The sequence below is a fragment of the Alligator sinensis genome, unplaced genomic scaffold, assembly GCF_000455745.1.
Source record: "Alligator sinensis unplaced genomic scaffold, ASM45574v1 scaffold392_1, whole genome shotgun sequence".
Classification (NCBI taxonomy): Eukaryota; Metazoa; Chordata; order Crocodylia; family Alligatoridae; genus Alligator; species Alligator sinensis.
In genome coordinates, this window is record NW_005841898.1 from 3,058,225 (window position 1) to 3,080,791 (window position 22,567).

The 22,567-nt window shown below is 44.2% G+C and overlaps 1 protein-coding gene across 6 annotated transcripts in view; it reads right to left on the bottom strand.

The window, feature by feature from the left end:
* The window catches only part of KDM4C (lysine demethylase 4C), a 502,970-nt gene that overhangs the window by 86,639 nt on the left and 393,764 nt on the right, over positions 1 to 22,567 (bottom strand). The window contains exon 19 of one of the 6 annotated variants that reach the window (XM_025197543.1): positions 15,086 to 17,672. The exons of 4 other annotated variants lie outside the window; for them this stretch is intronic. In XM_025197543.1, the coding sequence (XP_025053328.1) occupies positions 17,625 to 17,672 (48 nt within the window). In that variant the 3' untranslated portion in view covers positions 15,086 to 17,624. Of the gene's footprint in view, positions 1 to 15,085; positions 17,673 to 22,567 lie in introns of those variants that run through there. One more of the 6 variants, XM_025197542.1, reaches the window with a different exon arrangement.

Sequence of the window (22,567 nt, forward strand, 5' to 3'; positions counted from 1 at the left end):
CGCCCCCGCCGCTCACCTGCAGCCGGATAAACGCCCGGCTGACGACCCGCGCCGGCACTGCCGGCGCGTGGAGTTTCCTCGGCTCCTCCAGCCCTGAGGGAGGTAAGCAGACCCCTTGGCCACCGTGGGGTTCTCCCAGTGCCCCCACTCCCCTAGGACAATCAGTTTACAGAGAAACAAGCAGACCATATACTATAAAATAGCTTCAGAAAAAAGATTTAAACAAATGATTTTCTCAGTTAGCCTATCACCCAGTACATCAAGATATAGCAAATACCAGTACACAAAGTAAACATGACTTATAAAAAAATTACAAAGAAAAAGGAATGTCACTTTCAGGAATGCTGTTTGGATTTTGAGACCAACTGTCAAAACGCTTTACAACTAGTTGGAAATATTTGATGAAAGTTCTTTTTCTTTACACTACTGAATCCAAGGCATGTGTGACTGGACCAATAAAAGATGCTTCATTGTGTTCTAATAATAAAATATATTATAAAGTCAGATTAAAAAGGAAATCACCCCTCTCAGCCTTAAAGGAAGGTATCTCATGGTAGAGACCATAGCTAATATTTCCAAAAGATACAACAACAAATTGATGACATGAGGCTGTCAAACAACCAGTGATTTTTTTTAAACTTCTCTTTAAGAGAAAAGGAACCTGAAAACATTTTGATTAGAATCTGGTTTGGGAATGTAAAAAAAAATGTGATTCACTTAGGCACATAACTATTGATGTCAAGGGGACTAATTACACACCTAAGTATCTTGCTAAATTTAAATCTTACAGAACAACACAATAACATCTAAAAGTATAAATCAGGGACTTAAGAGCTTCAAATGCCTTTTTAAATGTGCCAAAAAAGGTGCTTCCTACCTATATATAGGGGTATACGTTGTAGCTGTGTTGGTCTAAGGACATAGGCAGACAAGGTTCTTTAGGCAAATCTTTGGGTATATCTTTTACTAGACCGACTCAAATAGTTGGAAAAATTCTTCTTTGCAAGCTTTTGGGTATAAATACCCTTCGTCAGGCGAACGAAGCATCTGTAGTTGGTGTGTGCTCTTCCTGAATAGTATATCTATATATACTTCTAAAAAGCCTGAGCAATGAATGAATTAGGATACAAAAGAGTATAATCCAGTTTATACAGTTCATTTTTTTTTTTTTTTTTTTTTTTTACATATCCAGAGCAGAATTCCACTATTTTGTGTGCCCTAAATAGACCTTACCCAGCCACACAGGCTAAATACAGAGGATCAAAAAAATCCCCTGGTGGAAAGCACTCTAACACTTTATTTAAAGTGCTTTAAGTTAGAGTGCATTCCAACTGAACAGTTGTGTGCTGTTTAGTGTGCAGGGTGGGGGGCCATGGAGGGGAGGAGGGGGCTTGGTGCCCACCTGCACTGGCCAAGGCCCAAGAAGCTGCTGGAGCAGCCTTCCCCCCAGCCCCGCCAGCTGGGATGGTCAGCAATGGCTAGCGGGTAGAAAGGAGGGAAGGGACTCCCTCCCACCACCCAGACCTGTCCCCCCGCCAGATCTCAGCTAGCAAGCTAGGCGGGTGGGTCTCACTGCAGGGGCTCCCTTCGCCCAGTTGCACGCAGCAGCGGCAGGAGTTCCCTGCTGTGCCAAGAACTCTGGCAGTGGGGTTGGTGAAAAATGAGTCCCCATATTGGGCAACACCCACCCCCCAAGCTTTTTCGCTTGGATCTTGCTGGGGGCCAGATCAGGCCACCCCCACAACAAGGGGTTCCTTTTCCAACCCCTAGCTTGAATTCCCAGTGCAGCAAAAGGCAGCACAGGGAACTCACACTGCCGCTGCTGGCTGCCACAGGGGGGCCTGGCCACTCCGAGATCCGATCCAGCAAGCTGGGGTGGGACCATCCAGCAGGGGGGCTCCTATTACATGCCCCCCCGCCCCCCAGACCAGAGATCCTAGCACAGCAAAGAGCAGCACAGGGAACTCACAAAGTTGCTGCTGGCTGCAGTTGTGGGGAAGCTCCCTACTGCAAGGGTCCCTCACATAGCTGGGGTCTTTCCCACCCCACAACTCCAGTTCCCAGCGCAGAGAAACACCAGGCCGGGCAGTCCCTTCTGCAGCTGCTAGCTGTTGCTGTCAAGAGGCTTCAGCAAGGGGGGGAAGGAAGCCCCCGCCATGATGCAGACCCAGCCTGCTCCCCCCCACCAAGACTTCAGATAGCAAGCAGCAACAGGGGCTCCCTTTTTCCTGCCCCAGCCTTGATAGAAGCAGCCAGCAGCCTCAGTAGAGCTGCCCAAACCATATTTCACTGCACTGAGAAGTGGGGCAGGGAGGGGGAAGGAAGCCCTCATACTACATGGACCCAGGCTGACCCCCTCCAGCCTCCAAGCCAGCAAGCTGTAGGGGAGATCCGTGCAGCAGGAAGGCTCTCTTGCCCCCACCCCCACTACAGTTCCTGGCATGGTAAAAAGCCAGGGCAGACCTGCTCTGAAGCTTCTGCCTGCAGCTGCCAGGTAGCTTGGGTTGGGGACTGGGTGCGTACAGCCTCCATGCCATGTGGGCTTGTCCCCCTCCCAGGCCTCAACCCAGTAAGCTGTGGGGGTGGCCTCATGGTGGAGGGGCTCTATTCCCCCCCCCCAATCTCTCCCAGCTGCTGCTGAGAGTTGACAATTGGCAGGGAAGGTAGGAAAAGCCAGGGACAGGGGTCATTCTGGCAGTGGCTGCCAGGAGAGAAACCCTGGACTCCTTCCCCCACTGTGCCCCCCCCGCCCCCACAGCTGGGCTGTGGTGCACCATGGGGCCCAAGCAACTGTGAGGACAGATACTCCCTCTTCCTCCACCCTCCCCCCAAGCCAGGCATGGAGCTGGGATCAGAGGCTGTCACTGACTTGGGTGAGAGGACAGGGCCAGCCGAGCCACTCACACAGAGGAAATATGCCTGAGGCAGAGCAACCCTGTGTAACATCATCTGGGATGGTAGCAATCAGACTCTAAGTTAACCCCTGCTAGGACCTGGAAGAGATGTTCAATAAAGTGCTCTAACAGAAAGCGCTTTAGGTTAGTACACATATATCCAGGGTTATCTTTGAGTGGGATCCACCATTTCTAAACCACTTTATGTGCTATGAATGTTTGTTCAGTTGTGGCTGCAAAGTGCTTTCTGTGTGCTTAAAATGCATTAAGTTTAATGTCTGTACGTAGGCATAAGTGGCACTTTTAGAACTGATGTAGTTTGCAATTCTACCACCCCCACACATTGCATGCATAAGAATTTATTCATTCTAATATTATAAAAGCCTAAGTCAGTCTGTCTGTCTGGAATGCTTTATTCGTGCTCTGATTGGTGAACAGCGGGCCTGGCCTGACGCGGCTGCAGCAGCAGCTGGGGGAGGGAAGAAGCAGGCTTCCTGCTCCCTTCGGGCCAGGGCCCACTTCTTCCCCACCCCCCTCCCCCGCTCCTCCCATCCCTGAGCGGGCCCAATGGGCGGAAAATGAGTCCAAGCTGCGGGAAAAGCCGGCCCACCACAGCAGTGTGGGGGGGTGTGGGACACCAGGCCTGGGCCAGCCCAGCCCAACACAGCAGCTGCGGGGGGAAGAGAGGAGCAAGCTTCCTCCCCGTGTCAGGCCCGGGCCCATTCCTCCCTCACCCCCGTGTTGGCCCCGAGCCCACTCCTCCCGTCCCCCCACTGCCGCCGGGTCAGCCCAGGCCCACTGCTCCCATCTGACCCCCCGCCACAGTGGCCCAGCTTCTCCCCACCCTCAGGCCCAGTCCTCCCTTCCCCCCGCTGCTGCAGAGAGAGGAGCAAGCTTCCTCCCCGTGTCAGGCCCGGGCCCATTCCTCCCTCACCCCCGTGTTGGCCCCGAGCCCACTCCTCCCGTCCCCCCACTGCCGCCGGGTCAGCCCAGGCCCACTGCTCCCATCTGACCCCCCGCCACAGTGGCCCAGCTTCTCCCCACCCTCAGGCCCAGTCCTCCCTTCCCCCCGCTGCTGCAGCAGGGAAGGGAGGGAGCAGGCCCGGACCCCAAGCACCAGGAGGGAAGGGGGAGTGGGCCTGGATGGGGGTGGGGCCTGGGGCTCCAACCCCGCCTGCTCCCGCTACCCTCCAACCCCCCCCGTCATTCTTGACAGGCACTTGGCTAGTACATTGAACATGCCTAATAGGCAGTGGCACTGGTCAGGGAGCTACATGGTTACATATATATGTGTACACTGCTATAAGTCCTGAGAAAAATGAGAAGGGATTTCACATGATTCATCCACAATACCCGAGTGGTTATAGTACTCACCCAGGAAGAGTACTAGGTTATAGGCTACCCTTACCCACAGGGGTTTTAACCTTCATCTCTGACTTCCCAGCAGTGTTTTTACCATGCTACAAGTCAGGGATTATCCAGCATATTCTCCAGCCCTTCTTCTGAAGCTGGCTGTGCAAACTCAGCCTAGCCATCCATACTGTGGATAGTAGTACTAGAGAGTAAACACAATCATAAACTAAGTGCAAGAGCCAAAAGGGTCACTTGTATGGCAGTAACACTGTCATTTGGATGCACAAAGAGTGACAGAAATCCCGCCATAATTTCTCAGGAAATTTTTCTAAATAGTTCTTTTGTAATAGCTCAGGCAGGGGTTTGGTCACCTCTGTGGCAAATCCTTTTTTGGTCTGGGGGCCCATGGAAGAAAGAGACGGGCTGTGGAAAGATGCACATACCGTTTCCCACTGGCTGTCTGAATTTGAAGGCAGAAAAAAGGGCTCTATTAGAATTCTATGTTGTGCTGGTCTCTCTTTCGGAGGGTTCTGGTACAACTGTGCCTTGTAAGAAGAAGAAACTGCTGGAATGTGGAAAGTTTCCTGAGGAGATGTTATAGTCTCACTCCTATCCCCTAAGATATCTGTGGATACATGGGATGTGGATGGGTCTTACCAAGAGGAGAGTTGTGATAACCTCAACTCCAACTCCACTGATGAAATGAAGGGAAATCTCCATGAGTATGGTAGCTACACTGTTTATAATGCCCTTTGTGAAACAAGTGGCAACAGCAAGGATTTCATATTGGTAAATTATTAAAATTAACATTTTACAGGATGTATTTCTATTAAGAAAGGCATACATGCTGGAGTTGGTCAACAGAAGAGACTATCTGTAATATGCAAGAAAACAAAATGTTATTTTATTATTTCCAGTGCACCCCAAATGTAGGCCCTGTTTCTGAAACAACTTTTAAACTCTTAGTAAGTTTTTTCATAAACAGAGATTAGAATCTAAGAGCATTGCAGATAACTTTTAATAGAGTTTTGTCAGTAACCCAGGAAAAAATTGCTTATAACATAAAAAAATTGGAGAGAAAGGAACAGATAATATTTTGTACTAAGTTCTATTATTTCCTCAAAACTTGAACTTTTACTAATTGTGGTACTCTGCTCAGCTTTGCTCATTCATTCTTTAAAGCAGTAGTAGTAATTCTATTTTGTTGGCTGGGTGTTTCCCTGCTAAAGTTTCTAAGTACACCTGCAGGGGTTTAGGTTGTAGCCGTGTTGGTCTAAGGATATAGGCAGACAAGGTTCCTTGGGTGAATTTGATATCTTTTATTAGACCAACCCAAATGGTTGGAGAATAGTTATTAAGCAAGCTTTCGGGTTCAAAAACCCTTCATCAGGCTTCCTGCTGCAGCTTCCTGAGCCTGACGAAGGGTTTTTGAACCCGAAATCTTGCTTAATAACTATTCTCCAACCATTTGGGTTGGTCTAATAAAAGATATCAAATTCACCCAAGGAACCTTGTCTGCCTAAGTACACCTGCCAACTTCAGTCTATTCCCCAGAGGTCCTTCTGCCCTGGAGGTACTCGATCGAAAACACTGAGAGATCTGGAGCTGAGAATGACAACTGCATGGTGATGACCTAAGCTGTCAGCAATCAGGCAAAAGTCTGTTTTGGATATAGTTATTTTACTGAAAAAAATCTCTGAGTAACCCCAGAAGATGCATTATGGGATCATTTTATTGTACTAGACACAAGGTGTTGAGGGTTCTGGAGCTGCAAGTGGCATGAAAACCTCTACTACTGCTGTTGTCACCACCGTTTCCACTGCCAAAAAGCCTGATTGACTGAACTGCTCCAAGAGACTTTGTGAAACCAGGCTGTCAATTTGATTAGCTGTATTTGCTTGTTCTAAAAAGGAACAAAATAAATGGACATTGCCACAGAGCTACTTATCTACGCCTGGCTCTCAACCAGAATGCTTGATGGCATTGCGGCAATACTAGTTATAATCTCATACTACAGTGATGCTGTGAGTATATTTCCCCCCATATCATTCTTTAAGCTTAACAAACCACCCTAACGGTGTGTCAATTTGTGCTGGTTTGGGTATCCTATCTTCTGGAATACTCTTTTTGTCAATGTCTTTTTAATTTCAGCCATTTAGCAAGAAAAGTTATTCTGAAAACATGCATCTTTTATCCATAGACTTGAATAGTGCCTTTTAAACCAGTAACTATCCCTTCCTGATTTCCAGCACCAATGAACTTCAATTTGCCCATGCTGATGCAGTTACTAAATCGTTTGTAAATGTGTTTGAGGAACTCATCAGCTTTTTAACATATTTTTCATGTACCACATTTTAGGGTCCCTGTACCCAACATGCTGATGTCCATGGATCTTCATTAGCTAATTTTCTTTCTATTTACATTGTCTGAGTTTCTTTCCATCTGGATCTTTTCCAGTGTTCTTCTACAAGCACAGCCAACTTCAGCAGTCAATTATTTTTATTCCTCAAGAGGAATTCTGCTTGTATAAAGGGTTTCTTCTTATGGTTCTCTCTCTGTCTTTCCCCACCAAACATAATCTACAGAAGATTAGCTATCTAACCCTTTAAACAGCAATAATCACAGGCATACAACTCTCCAAAGTGAATATTAGACATCAGCATTTTGAAGGAATAGCCAAATGAAGAACCAACAAAAAAAAAAGCTGGGGAAATTTTTATCTCAACACATAGGACACTAATGTAAGATGTAATATATTCCAACACTATTTTGATATTAACCAACTACATCCATCTCTGCACTGCCATCATTTCCTGTGCTTTTACCTGAGGCATGCTGTAGGGAGTTCCTGATGTTTCAGATGTTACACCTCACAGCTGTACGTAAGGACTTGGAGTGGTAAATTTTGGGCATTCCTTTGATTAATGATTTACTGAGAATTCAGGGACTGGACTTCAGGGCTGAGGAAGCCCTTTCCATCCTATGTTCCTATTAGTGTTTTTTAAATGAATGGCAGAACTATAAAGCTACCATATTTGTTAATTCTTTTTGTAAAAAAATGGTGCTGTTTTCTCTCTCTCTCCCTCCCCCCCCATATAGAACATGCTTAATAGGCGATGGCACTGGTTAGAGTCATATATATAGATGATCAATATATATATTGATATATATATCAATATATATATATGTATATCTATATATATATATAGAGAGAGAGAGAGAGAGAGAGAGAGAGAGACCCACAATGTGTGTGTGTGTGTGTGTGTGTGTGTGCGCGCGCGCGCACACAATTCTTCTGCATCCATAAAAGATGAAAACTATGAAAACTACCCACATTTTAACATCAGTAGTCAACTTTCTGCTAAAGTAAATCTGTAGAATTTCAGCTGAAGCCTTCAGATATCCTCATAAAAATACTGTTGGAACTGCTAGCATACAGGAACAACCACTTATTCCTCATGAAAGGCTGATGCACTTCAAAACTGAATGATGTGATGCAGATATATACAATCCAAGGCAGGTGGACAATTTATTTTAAGCTTTCCATTCACTGTTTATGCAGTGCTAAGCACCCTATCCAATATTAGCATTTCATCTAGCATGCTTTATTGGGGCCCAGACCGGGACAGAAAGCTTTTCTGATATGAGACATCCATCACTTGGAAAACATTAGTGGACACCATAATATGTTTCCTGTGTTTACTTATAATAACACTGAACGTAGTATTATCAAACTCCACTCATCAACATCTTTACCGAGGTATATAAGAAAATGTGACCAACACTTAACATTCAGAAGTCTAAGGTCCTCCATCAACAAGCTCTTAATGAGCAGGCCCCATTTCTGGTAATTCAGAGTCACAGCAAGACTCTGAAGAATGGAGAATATTTCCTGTACCTTGAAAGCCATCTCTCACAGAAGGTTGATATCAACAAAGAAATCCAACATCACCTCAAATATGCAAGTGCAGCCTTCAGATGACTGAGGAAACAGGTGTTTGAAGATCACAACATCAGAACCAAAACTAAGCTCATCATGGGCGACTGGCGCCTCCTGAGTCTGGGGGGGCACCAGCAGCCAATGGCCAACTGGGGGGAGCCAGGAGGGGTCCCCCAATGGCCAATCACCGACTTCAGAAGCACTGGCAGCAAAACTGGAAGTGCCAGCGGCAAAACTGCACGTGCCGCTGGCGCTTCTCTCAGCGCCCACACTCCCTAGCTGGCAAGGGCCAATCTCAGGGGGGCACGTGCCCCCACTACACATCGCCTATGAAGCTTATGGTTTATCAAGCAGTTGTAATCCCCACCTTACTGTATGGAGCTGAGACGTGGACAACAGACAGGAGACACCTCAAGTTGCTGGAAAAGTACCATCAATGCTGCCTGTGGAAGATCCTCCAAATTCAATGGGTAGACAGATGCACTAACATTAGCATTCTCTCACAAGCAAACACAAGCATCAGGGTGATGATCATCCAAAATCAATTTCACTGGGCCAGCCACATCATCTGGATGTCTGATTCCAAACTCCCAAAGCAAGTTTTATTCTCCCAACTTAATCAAGGCACATGCTCAAGAGGAGGGCAGAGAAAGCACTTCAAGGACATTGTCAAGGCCAACTTGAAAAACTGCAACATCAATATCAACTTGTGGGAGACTATCACGTAGGACCACCCCAAATGGAGAAAGAGTCTGCTGCAAGGATCTCAGTACTTTGAAAACTTACAATGAAAACAAGAGATGGAAAAAAAAAAAGAGCGACAGAAGTGGCATCTCACAGACTGAACCAAAAACACAGAGACACCCACCCTGCATGGCAACATGGGCCTGAGCTGCAACAGAGTCTGTCGCTGAATACACCTCGCCAGCCATCTTCAGACCCACAGATAAGACAATCATGGAAGGCAATCATCCTCGACTGTGAGGGACTGCCAATGATGATGATCATACTCCATTTTCAGTTGATTATACTTACTTGGTCAACATTATTCATAACTCTAATAATCTCCTCTCGCTGACTGAGATTTGCAGAACTAACTACAAGTTATGCACCTGATGTGAAAAAGGGACTATTCTGAACTGCTATCAGTGAAAGAAAGTATTTCTTCCACTGTCCCTGTTAAAACAATGTAAATACCAAAGAACTGTCTGCTTAGCTAATTTAGTCACTAGTACCTTTCACAAGCAATATACTCAATTTAAACAAAATAACTAAGATGTGTTTTCCAGGGGTCCCTTTGAAGGATAAACATAAGCAACAATAGGCAGAAATTCAGTAGATATTTGACATTTAGGGCCACATCCTCAGCTGTCCCAGTGCAAAAGGAGCCAGTGGCTGTTTTATGGCAGCTTTGAGAGCCCTCGTTTTAAGAAGTCTTTAGCAAGTTAAGGTGCTGAACATAGGAAATGACTCGCTGGATCAGATCTAGCTAGTCCAGTATCTTGCCACCAATAGATGCAAGAAATCCTGTAGACAGCAGCAGTAACCTACCACTAGGAAAGGTTGTGCCCTAATACCCAACAGTTAAAGGAAGACTTGAGCCATAAGAGATGGAAGGGTGTCATATACCTCCCTCAATCAGGTTTTAACTTTTCTTTAAAGACAAACTCCTGATCCAATACTTTCCCTCAAACCCCAGCTAGTTTTTCTTCTAGGATCCATAAGGGCTTTAAATTTATATTTTATGTTTACATTCAACATAGACTCAAGAGAACGTACCACTTGTAAACAATATCCATCAGAAGTCAATAGTATACAAATTTGTGCGCCTGGGAGCCAAAATCAGAAAAATTGGATGAAGACCTATATAGAAATGACAACAGCAGCATTTATGCAACTGAACAACATTTGGAGGTCAAAGAAACGCAGTCTTGGAACAAACATTAACTATTCAACAGCAACATAAAATCAGCCTTGCTAGATGGCAGTGAAAACTAGATGATGAAAAAAATTTTGGGAAGAAACTGAAATGTTTATATGCAGATTTCTCAAAAGAATTTTGACAGTTTTGTGGTGAAATTGATTATCATAAAAACAGGGCATCAGAGAAGACTCAGCAATAAAATATTGTTCAATAATATTTTGGGAACCAACTGAATGGAAAGAGAAAGCCCAAAGATGCATGGAATAGTACATTAACAAGAGAAATGAAAGAATTTGGAATAGGATGATCAACATTGGAAAGAAAAGCAGGTAATAGAGAGAGGAGGAGTCTTGTACATTCAATATGCCATGTGACATGAAGAATACTTAGCAAGCAAGCTAGAACTGTCTATTTTAGAACAGAGGACATTAGTCATACATGTGCAGTAAATTATATTTTTGCTTCTGGCTCTCCTTTTGGAAATGGGTACTGCCACTTGTCTGTTGCTAAAAATAAATTTCTTCACATTATTTTTTGCTGATTTTTCATTTCAGCAAATATGACCAAAACTAACTTACAGCAAATATTCCCAGTACTATAGTATATCACTTTTATAACAGAAATTAAAACAGAAGGCTTTCTGCAATGTAAAATGTAGAGGCAATTAACAGCATTATTTTAAATAAATCTGAGATATCTGAGTCTTAAATTTTTTATATAGTTTGTGGAAAGAGATACAGTGCGATTGTATAGCAGTAAATTTTCACATTTTATCAAGGACCTATTCATTTTCAGTTAATTGGTTTGCTTAAGATTTCTGCATATGATTATTGCACTGGAATGGTGACTTGGCAGGAGAGGAGGGTTTGATCAAAATCTGAGGATTCAACTATAATGGAGAGGACTCTGTAATGTAATTTTTCCTTATTGTGTTCTTTTTCCTATATTAAAATGGTTGTCTCTCTTTTTTGAGTTGGCCAAACTGCTCACATAAAAGATATATATTGAACAGTGATTATTAGCTTCAGAATATAATTGTTTAGATGGCTACTTAAACAGCAGTCAACCAGATTCACTTTCTGAGGCACTCTGGCTACTGTTGTGGAGTCATCTGCTTCTGACTCCATAACAAAGAAAAAAAAAGAAAGTAATAAATCCTCTAAGAAAAATGGCATACCTTTAACTATTTTGAGCTTTAAAAAAGAGCAGTCTTAACTACTGTATTATGATCAACACCTACCAATACCCCAAACATCAGTTTGTTAACTGTGCTCACAATGTGCTATTGATTAATAAAATGACACTAGGTGCATTCAAAATTAACTTAGCCATTGTCCAAAGATGAGCACAAGTAAATTGCTTCAGATATAAATTCATAAAGATCAAAAACAAATAAGAAAGAAAGACATTTTAAAGGGTCAGATGTACCAGACTAAAGACTAGTACCTTATTGTTCTTTCAAGTAGAGAGAAGGACAGAGTGGAACCTTAGAAACTAACTGGCTCAGAGGTCTGGAGAAGCATGAGATTTCATAGGGAACAACTTACTCAGTCAGATGCTTTTCAATCCTAAGACTAAAATCTTAGAATCTTTTTTACACTGAGCAGTAAAGAAACTTTGTGTGTTCCTTTAAATCTCAGAAAATGTCTCAACTATAAACCAGAATTTTACACATTACTTTTAACTATCTATGAAAAGTATTACATAGAAACCAAAGGAATCATCACTTTTTAACCAGTAACTTGGAGAATGAGAAAAGAACCTACTGAAATCTGAATGAACTGGGATCATTTGCTCTGGATTTGATGAGTTTTCAAATACCTGAGGGGTATTATAGAGGTAATGGTTATATAGAGGATGGTGATAGACTATTCTCTGTGGCTGCCGGGGACAGGACAAGAAGCAGTTGTTAAACTGAAGGAAAGGATATTTAGGTTGAGCATCAAGAAAAACTCTCTCACTACTGAAGGTGGTTAAGCATTGGAAAGTCTACTCAAAAGTGTTTATGGAATCTCCTTCTTTGGAAAGTTTTAAAAGTAAATTAGATAAGCATTTGGCTGGGAGGTTCAGTCATGGATAATCCTTCCTTGAGCAGGGGGTATATAGCTAAGAGGACCTCCTAGGCTGTGTCCAGACATGTGTGGACATTTGGTTCCCTGGAAACAACTAATGGTGGCGCACCTTGTGCCACCACTATTTGTCCCTGGGGAACACTGGTGCCATGCGCACTCTGGCAAATAGCTACTTACTCTGGGTGGGGTAGGGGAGGCTGGGGCCATCACTGGGCTGGCCCCAGTAGCTTTACCTGGGGTCTTGGGGGCCTCCCAGAACTGCAGCAGTGACGATTCTGCTTCATGGAGCCTGGCTGGCAGTGGAGCGTGGCTCCAGCCAACCAGGCTCTGGCTTTGGGTGGAACACGCTGCTGCTGCTGCATGCACCGCTCAACCTTTTTTTCTTCGTTTTTTTTTTTGACCCCTGGATATCCACGGGTCAAAAAACCCCTCCATGCTGCTCCCTTGCAGCATAGAGAACAAGGTCAAATGGTCACAAACTCCTCCATGACCGTTTCAGGCTGGACATAAGGAAAAACTTCCCCCAAGGCCTGAAATAGACTTCCCCCCAGAGGTGGTGCAAGCACCTACTCTGGATTATTTTAAGAAACATTTGTACATCTATCTTGCTGGGATCCTTTGACCCTAGCTGACTTCCTGCTCCTGAGGCAGAGGGCTGAATTCAATGATCCTCTAAGGTCCCTTCCAGCCCTAATGTCTATGAAATCTATGAACTGAATGTGCAGTATGTGGCACTGCAGACATGCCTGTGGAACCATATACCACATGGCAGCTCCCATCTGGATGCAGCCCTAATGTCCCTTCCAGCGCTACTTTGCCATGATTTCCTGTTACCACTGAGGCAGAGAGAGAGAGAGAGAAAGAGAGAGAAGGGCTGAATTCAATGATCCTCTAAGGTCCCTTCCAGCCCTAATGTCTATGAAATCTATGAACTGAATGTGCAGTATGTGGCACTGCAGACATGCCTGTGGAACCATATACCACATGGCAGCTCCCATCTGGATGCAGCCCTAATGTCCCTTCCAGCGCTACTTTGCCATGATTTCCTGTTACCACTGAGGCAGAGAGAGAGAGAGAGAAAGAGAGAGATTTTTGAAGATCTTCACAATGGATGCAAAGGCAGAGTCATGTTTATAGTCCAACCCATATATCTTCATACAGTATGTGTATACTCTTATAAATTTAACCTATGGATTCTTGCAGGGTCATGCAAGCTTATTTGTGACCCAATAAGTGAGCACCTCAGGTTAAATCAGGGTTGTACAACTTCTAAGCAGTCTAGTGTAGCTCAGACCCCTGAGCCACACCACCACGAGCTACAGACCTCCCCCATATAGGCCACATGCCATATCGGCACCCCCTCGGCTACACCACATGCACAGGTGCCCTGGTCTCAGCCTCAGATCCCCAACTATGGGCTCCGAGTACCATGGGCTGCACCATGCCACCCTAACCTGCGCCATGGGGCAAGGCCAGGAAATGAAGGCAAAGGGAGAGAAGTTGGAGTTAGAGCTCATAACTGCTGGCTGAGATGGAGTGGTAGCTGGGGCCATAATTTAACCCTGCAGGCCAGTTGGATAGCCCTGGGTTAAATGCAGAGTTTTCTGCCACAGTAGATTTTTAGAATAACAGACACTGACTTTGCTTTAGAAAACAAAAAACTGAATGTAGAGTTCACACTGCTTTGATAAACTTAAATAGTTTTGGAAGTTAAAACAATTATGGATCTCTTGTTGGTTTGCCTTCTTCTTTGATAAATATTAATACTCTGTTCACTTGCCTCAAAAATCTAAAAACAAATAAGGAAAACTTTGGATGATAAAATGTCCATCCTGGCATCTACTGAAAGTAAATTTTCTCCCACATATCAGGATGATGGGATAGAAGGGAATTCTTACGTTTGGGAGAAAATTTGTGATTCCAGATTCAAACTTTGAGTAATGGCATCATTTTATGAATTGCTGGCAGCAGTTTAACTGTCTCAGATTGACTGATGCAGTTTCTTCAAACAAGATTTAATATCAGAGGATTAATTATAATTTTATATAAAAGCAAAGGGCACATCACTGAAGTACATCTCTTCAAAATGTCCACATTGCTCCTTAGTCTTCTAAAGGAATTGCTTCTAAAAAAACACCCCTAGGTCAGATATTTCATAAAAGAAATTTCTTTTCTTCACTAGCACCTAAGCAGCAACACCTATGACCTCCAAGGTTTTAGCCCAGTATGGCCTATTTTCTGATATGATGCCCCGTCTTCCAGCAGTCTTACGAAAAACCATGACTGCTAAGTCTCTGTTTTGGGTTGGCCATAAACAATTTTTCATGACCAATCACAGAAAAAGCAAACTCAGGAGTTAAAACTAATAAAACTGTCTCAACCAATTTTGAATGCTTTATGCAATCATTGCTGTACAAGCTCTCCACACACTGGAAATAAATAGAGCATATCTTGGGTTTATTTATTGCCTGATGTACTTCCCCTACAGCATCACCTGTATAAGATTGCTATCATTAATTGATTTATCCATAGCTAAATGGAATGCTCTGAACATGACCCCTTGTTCGAGAACATTATTTCTACACCTTCTTCAAAAACAAACAGGATAAGGGTTACGACACATGCACTTCTTTTCTGAGCCCATAAAACAAGATAATTTGTATGTATTTTTCTTAAAAGGATTTGATAGCAAGGGTGGGAAGACAGAAAGAGAATACCAAAACATGTAAAGCAGATTATTCAGTGCTCGCTTTCACTGTACCAGTTAGGGATTCTAATCCATGAATCTTTCACTTATGGGACTATACTATGGTACACTTGTTTACATAGTTGATGAAAATAAAAATATTTTGCTAAAATAAAATAATACATTTACATAAAATAAATATAAACTATTTAATTAGAAATTTCATTTTTAATGTAAACATTACTATTTAATTGTAACAATATAAATCAGTTGATTCTAGATATAAATAACAGCTGTATTTTCAAATGCAGACAAATGTTGCCCTCAGATAAATGTTTGGCTAATGCAGACCTCATTAGTAAGACACTGTCCCACTGCTTTTAACTCAAATAAATATGTACCACTAGAAGTTTTCGTGGTTATGCAAGACAGAAGCACTTTTTCAGGATTACTTACTGCATCAAGAGAAGAATGTGTAAGATTAAACAGAATTGCCTACTTCAAATCAACCTACTTTCCTTCACCGGCTTAAATGAAAATTTAGGAGGGTGTTGGTTTGAAAATGTAGGGTGGCGTGATCTTAAATACTGACTTCTACCCATAAGGTGAATTTTGAAGAGTTCTCTCACGCATCTTTCTACTCCCCACTCCAGCAAGAGTTCCAACAGTATAAACAGCAGCTTAAAGAACAGATTTATTGGTATTTGTTGCAAATCATAATTCATAGAGGGTTTTGGAAATTAGACAAATCACAAGATATTGGCCAAATCCATCTCTGATGTGAAGTCACTGGCAATATAGTTATATCAGGAATTAATTCACTCCAGTTAGAGAAGCAATGTCATCCAATGGCTAGGGGAAATTGACTAAGAGTTAAAAGACTTGGATTCTGTTCCCAGACAGTAACCTAGCACAAAACCTCAGGGAAGTCACTTTATTTCTCAGTGCCTCTGTTTCCCATCCTACCTTCTTTGTCTGCCGCTCCTGTTTAGATTTTTAGGATGTTTGCAGGGTCTGCTTCTTATTTGTACAGTGCCTAGCACAAGGATTGGGGCTTCCTTGCTGCTGCCATCATACAAAAATTTATAATGAAGTTTCATAGATTTTCAAGATTTTAATGGCCATAGCAGAAGCACTCACATTATGGCCCTGTCAGATTTTAATAAATTTGTTAATTCTGTTGAATACATGTCATCCACAATCTCAGAGAGGACAGGAGACGGCAAAGGCAAAGGTGAAGGCTGGAAGAGACATCTATAGTTAACACATAGTTAACCCATCTGAATGTGTGTAAAAGAAAATCCATTTCACATAGAAATTTCTGAAGTAGAGGGTATGATAGACTATGGTTTTGTGTAATATTCTCAGTGTAAATGTGTTTGTGTTGTAGTAAGCTGCATGCTTCAGTTTCCCAGACTAGGTAGTACGGGGGGAAAAGAATGGGTTAAGAGAGACTGAAGCCAGACCTGCCTTATCTACATGACCTGGGACACATCCAACCATAAAGAATGGAAGAGCCTTGTTAACATTTCAACAAGGTGGAACTAGAAAACATCCTTAAAAGGTGACACTGGAAGGGGTCAAGCCTTAGAGAGAGAAGCATCAATCAATGGGCCAGGCAGTTTGAAAAACTAAGAGTCCTGGAGGGGGATGGGACAGAGAGAACATACGAGCTAATTTTGGGGTACTTGGGGGGTGTGCAGGCTGGATTAGGGACAACTGGACTGCTTAACCCTTTGAAGGGCAAGAAGGACTCTGTTTGCTGGACTTCAGTTTGCCCAATAAATCTTTTTATTGAGAAGGAGCCGTATGTTTTGCTGCTTGGGACTTCAAGGAGCACTCCTTTCCCCTCTGAAGCAATAAAGTTCTGGAGAAGTACCTCCCTCAAGGAAGGCCTAGGTAACCAGAGAGGATTGGTGACTGAAGGGCAAAGGACAAGAGGGGCCATGGGTTCACCCCAATCTAGAAGCCATGCCTGGTTGCCTTTGGATGGTACTCAGACTAGACAAAGCCAAAGAACCCAAGCAAGGAAGGCCTCTGGGGTAATCTGTAACAGAGGGAATTATTTTCATCTACCACATAAGTAAGTATCTCTCTTTCATACAAACACACATATATTTGTAACTGATTTATTACAAATGTATATTATACTTGTAAATTTCTATGGCTATATAAAGTTCATTGTAACATCCATGACATTCTTTCACAGTGTTATCTTTGAACGTGATGTTCTTAATTCCACAAAGTCAGCCCCTACCGTGGGAATCTCATGAGGCCAGAAATCCACACAACCAGACAAGATATCTGGAGAAACATGGTAATAGCATCACATTTGATTCCTAAATCACTAACCTTCCTAAATAATAATTAAGAATGTATATACATAAATACATATGTATATACAAAAGAGGGCAATAGTTTGGAAACTGTATTTCAACCCTTAATATCAAACATAAATAGTAAATACCAGTTTTAATAACTTGTTTTTAAAAGCCTGCTATATTTGATAGCTTGAAAAGCTGACCCAACTTTCATTATCTTACATTGCCTGTACAATTCCATCGGCTTTTAAAAATAAAACAAGTACTTCAGCACAGACAGATTTTAAAGAAAACTCTGTAGCAAGACTACAATAAAATTCAGTGTGCACGTGAATTACATATGTAAGGAGGCTCTGGAGCTTTGAAGTGCTGAATGCTTGCGTTTCAAAGAGCAAGGTTCTTGTAAATTTCAGTTTGGTACCATAGGAGCATCTTCACAAAGGACTGGATTGGATAAATCTGAAGAGGAGATATGAGAATGTCTAGGTGAAAAGAAACAACATAATATGGATGTGGAACATCAAAGAGTAAAACAACATAGCAGAAAAATAAAGTGAGGAAAAACAATATACAAAGATTTGAGGGAAAGACAGAAAACACATGGCAGAAAAATATCACTATGGAAGAAAGGACTTCAAAGACACAGACCCAGGACCAAGAACTGAACCCACTGGGCTACCTTGAAGATGTGGACCCTGGAAGCCTGAGATGCCAAGAGGCTAGCTGGCTGGCCTGGTAAGAAATAAGAGGGCTTCCAGTAGAACTTTATCAGAATTAAACTGCTCCAAGAGAACCTTTCAACTTCTCAGAATCAGCAAATTCTGAAGACAAGGTGTTTAATCAGATTTTTCTGACCAGTTCTATTTATTGCTCACATTTTACAGACAGAAAATGAGGAAGAATAACTATTAGAGCTCTAAGGTATGTACAAACATTTACATTTAGATTGACCTAATCAATGTTAGGTTGATATAAATGCCTAGTTATGCAGGCAGTCATAGGACTTAAATCACCCAAAAATGGCATGCCAGATATAAATTAGTTCACCTGAGAAGGTAAACTGATTTTAGATTAATAAAGGGTTAAACCAATCTACAACGAGTTAACCTGACCTAGTGAAACCCCACACACATTCACAGCATAGCCCTGGGGCTGAGTAAGTCCAGCCACTCAACCCCTTTGACCCTGAACAGGCTATTTTTACCTCCTGAAGCCCCCACCACACACCCCACCAACCCCCTCTTCCCACAGACCTGACAGGCCCTCTCCTAGCTGCAAGGTACTTACCTCAGGCAGCCCACACCACTCCCAGCACCAGCAAATGCACCATTCCCAGTTCAGGTTTAAGTGGCTTAAAGTAAGCCGCCTAAACCTAAACTGGGTGTGGTGAATGCCTGTTCACACCCAGAGTGATTCTGGGCTCCCTTTCCTATGCTTACATCATTCATTCAATCATTCGTGTCCCCAGTACCTTTACACAGAAACTCGATAATATTTTTAAACAGTATCTCTTTAGTGAAGTTACTTGGTTTTACCCAAACCAAGTGACTGGGTAAAAAGGGAGAAAAATGGGGATTAAGGAACAAAAAACTTAGTTTCAATTACGTGGTTAGTATAGTAAAAACAATATACTGCAATTTTCCAAACGATGAAAAATATTGTCAGTGCCCTTTAAAGAAACCTAGAGAAAATGCCGTTTGTTAAATCCTTACTGAACAGAAATAAGAGTGCAAGTTAAGGCCGCTGACAGTGAGATACAAGAAATGTTAATTTCTGACTGTATTTAGGGCAAAATTCTGCCCTTGCTCCTTTGAGATATATTAGGAGGTAAAGTCTGGTGATCCAAATGCACCATAAAGGTTAAAAGAGTAAAAAACCCCAAAAAACCCCAACAACTTATTTTTAACATTTAATTATTTTTAAGCCAATCTCAAAGTTCTGAAAGGGAGCCTAATTCATTATTTTTTAACTCTTAGGGTTGGCAGCACAAAACTGTGCTTTTTAAAGTTGCTCAAACAATGAGCAAAAACCACTCCCACAGTCCGAGGAGATAGCTGTAGGCACTCAAGTCAACTTACCACTCCTTTTAAAGCAAGGGAGCAGCACTAGACATGTTAACCCCACCTTCAGCAGACTTATCAAAGGAGCATTAAGCCTGCATTCTGCCATTTTCCTGCATAGGTTTACTTTTGGCAAAAACATCCCCGAGTCCCGTACCTATCACTAGCAATCTCAAGGCAAAAAAACCTGGCCTACTTGGCATGATTATATCAAGGAGACAGGGAGTTTCTTTCTTCTAGTTGATCTGTGCAAGACAGACTTAGCTCCTAGTCTAGTGCTCAGTAAAGTCAAATGGCGCCTCTGACTTTTTTTAATGTGCTTTGATTCAGGGATGCAGACTTGCTCTGACAGCACTGTGATTGCTCCCGATAAGAAAACACTAGGGCTAAGTCCAGTAAAAGGGCACCTATATGTCAGAACCCATTAAGTAAATGCCTATGGCACAGTGGAAAATCCCAGCACAGTGAAAAGCCCCGCCAAGCCCAACGACTACATTTGTTTAAACTTCACAAGCCCTTGTAATTGGCTGACCATGCGCGCCACCCATTGGCCGGTTACAAATTATTCCCACCTGGCAACTAGCAATTGGCCTGTTAACTATTTAAAAGTACGAGCAGCTTCCACCCTCATTGGAGAACTCCGCACGCAACCCGGAGTAAACCTGGCGGACTGATCGCCCACCAACGACTCCCCGTCACTGACCTCCTTGATGTACCCCTTCTCCTGCATGCTCGATAAGCCGTTTACGGAACGTCTCATCTCGTTTTAAAGAGCTCTCGCTACGTTCGTAACTGCAACCAAAGTCAGCTTCTTCCTGCGCTGCACGCATCGGCGGCGTAAGTAAACAATCTATTTTACCAATACGCATCTGTGCCTAATTCCGCTCCACTCGCTGAAGTACCCACCTGATGCTCCGGGCTCCCGGCCATAGCCCGGCAAGCCGGTTGGACACCACATGGCGTTACGAACAGGATTCGGGGAAGACGTGATGGAGTCGGAACTAGTTAAAAATTGCCCATGGCGCAGTGGGGAGCGCCTAACGTCCGACTCAGATGACCTATGGGCGCACATTGCCTATCATCAGGCAGGCAGGAGGAGTACAAACTTGGTCGCCGGGTACTTCTCCCTCAGAGGAGAAGAGGGAGCCAGAAAGGAGTGGGCCGCCCAGCTGGACCCAAGCTCTTTCGGGTGCATTATGAGCGGAAAAGGGGTCATGTACAGACCACGGGATGAAGTAGAAACACTGTCCCTGGCGTGGGTAAAAACGACGGGTGCGGCAAACCCGACCCCCACCCAAGAGTTTGCCTGCTGCATTCGACACGTACGAGAGGGCGGGGAAGGCACCCCCCCACCCCCGACAAGTTTAACTGTCTGACCCTGGCACCCCAGTCACGCAGCCATGAACTGCTCACCCAGCTCCGCGAAAATTTAGAAGCAGAGGGTCACACCGTGACTAAGTGGACAGGCCCCAAATGGGACAAAGGGAAAATGATTAATGTACTGTTCCACACAGTTTCGCTCCTATTACGCGAGAATGCGAACTTAGAAACCCAGCTAGCCATGGTCAGCAAAGCTGCCATGGAAATGGCGGCACAGCAAAATCCTAAGCCACCGCCCGAAGATGGCGCCGAGAAAAAGGGGAAGTACTCAGAAAGCCCAGAGGAGAAGGAGGAAGAGGGCGGCACCACAAAAGAGCGGGCGGGAACACAGCCAACGCCCCCGCCCCCTTATTACGGGGAGGAACCACCGAGCGGGAACTTATACCCAACCCTCCCGCCGAGCACACCAGCACCCCCAGCAGCCGCTCACCCCATAGCCTTGGTCAAACAAACAACCGACCCGCAAGGCGTAACCCGCACCACCACCACCTACCGCACCTGTAATCGAGCTGAGTTGCAAGAGTTGTGCAGGGAATCGAAAATAAAGCCCGCCGAAACTCTAGTTACCTGGCTGGGACGCCTTGTAGTCAAATTCGGGTCTGAGTTATTAGACCTAGAAGAAGCCTGTTTCCTAGCCCGTCAGGCCTCATGGAGCAGGAAGCACGCCACCAACCTAGCGCTAGTAATGGGCAACACTCACTGGAACATCCCGCTCCCGTCCCTCGTGGCAGGACAAATTGATCATAAATCTCACGCGTGGCATGACGGACGAACGGGAAGAGCCACTGCAGAGCAACTCCTGTTAGCTATAATAGGGGTTTCATGCTGCTTCTGGAACCCAAGAGTACATCAGTTGGGGCTAACACAAGCCCAATGCAACGGGGGGTGGGCCCACTGCCACCTACGAAATCCCGGAGCGGTCCCAGCCACTCTCGAAGCCATAGAAGCCTGCGTAGAGGTTTACGGAGGAGAGAGCGCTATCACCCTTCGGCTCCTCCTCAACCCATTAGCCACTCACCCAGCCGGGAACATCCTAAGCCAGCTCCCGCGGCTACAAGCCCTCATGAAGTCAGCGACTACGGACCCAGCCGACGCACCGAACTGCCTCACCGCATACCCGGTCGAGTACATCATCGACCTTGGCACACGACAACTTCAAGTAATCCCGCTACGGAAAAGCCACGCCACAGCTGTCATATCGGCACTAACTACAGCATTTGCCAGTTGGCAACCCCCCAACAAAATTCAATCAGACGGAGGCCCACCATTCAACTCCACAGCGCTCGACAAATTTGCCCGCCTCCATAACGTCGCTTGGCATCTCCATCTCCCATACCATCCCCAATCCAATGGGGTGGTAAAAAGACACATTGGCCTTTATAAAGAGCGATTACGCTTAAAGGGAGGCGGGACCTACAAGAACTGGACGAAATTAAACCACGACGTCCTCATTTCGCTCAATGCACACAAAACCCTATGGGATAAGTCTAACCCCTGACACCCAGAACCGTGGCACCCGAAGTTCACGCCGGACGAACTTGTCTGGATCACCATCCCACACCCACACCAATCACACCCGCAAGTATACAAAGGAAGGATCATCAGTGCAGAGCCATACCCGAACACCTACTCCGTGCGCTTCGATGAAGGCGAAAAACAGGTGGATCAGGCGGACTGATCACCCACCAACAACTCCCCATCACCGACCTCCTTGACGTACCCCTTCTCCTGCATGCTCAATAAGCCATTTACAGAACGTCTCGTCTCATTTTAAAGAGCTCTCGCTACGTTTGTAACTGCAACCAAAGTCAGCTTATTCCTGCGCTGCACGCATCGGCGGCGCAAGAAAAAAAACAATTTTCATAATACGCATCTGTGCCTAATTCCGCTCCACTCGCTGAAGTACCCACCTGACGCTCCGGGCTCTCGGCCATAGC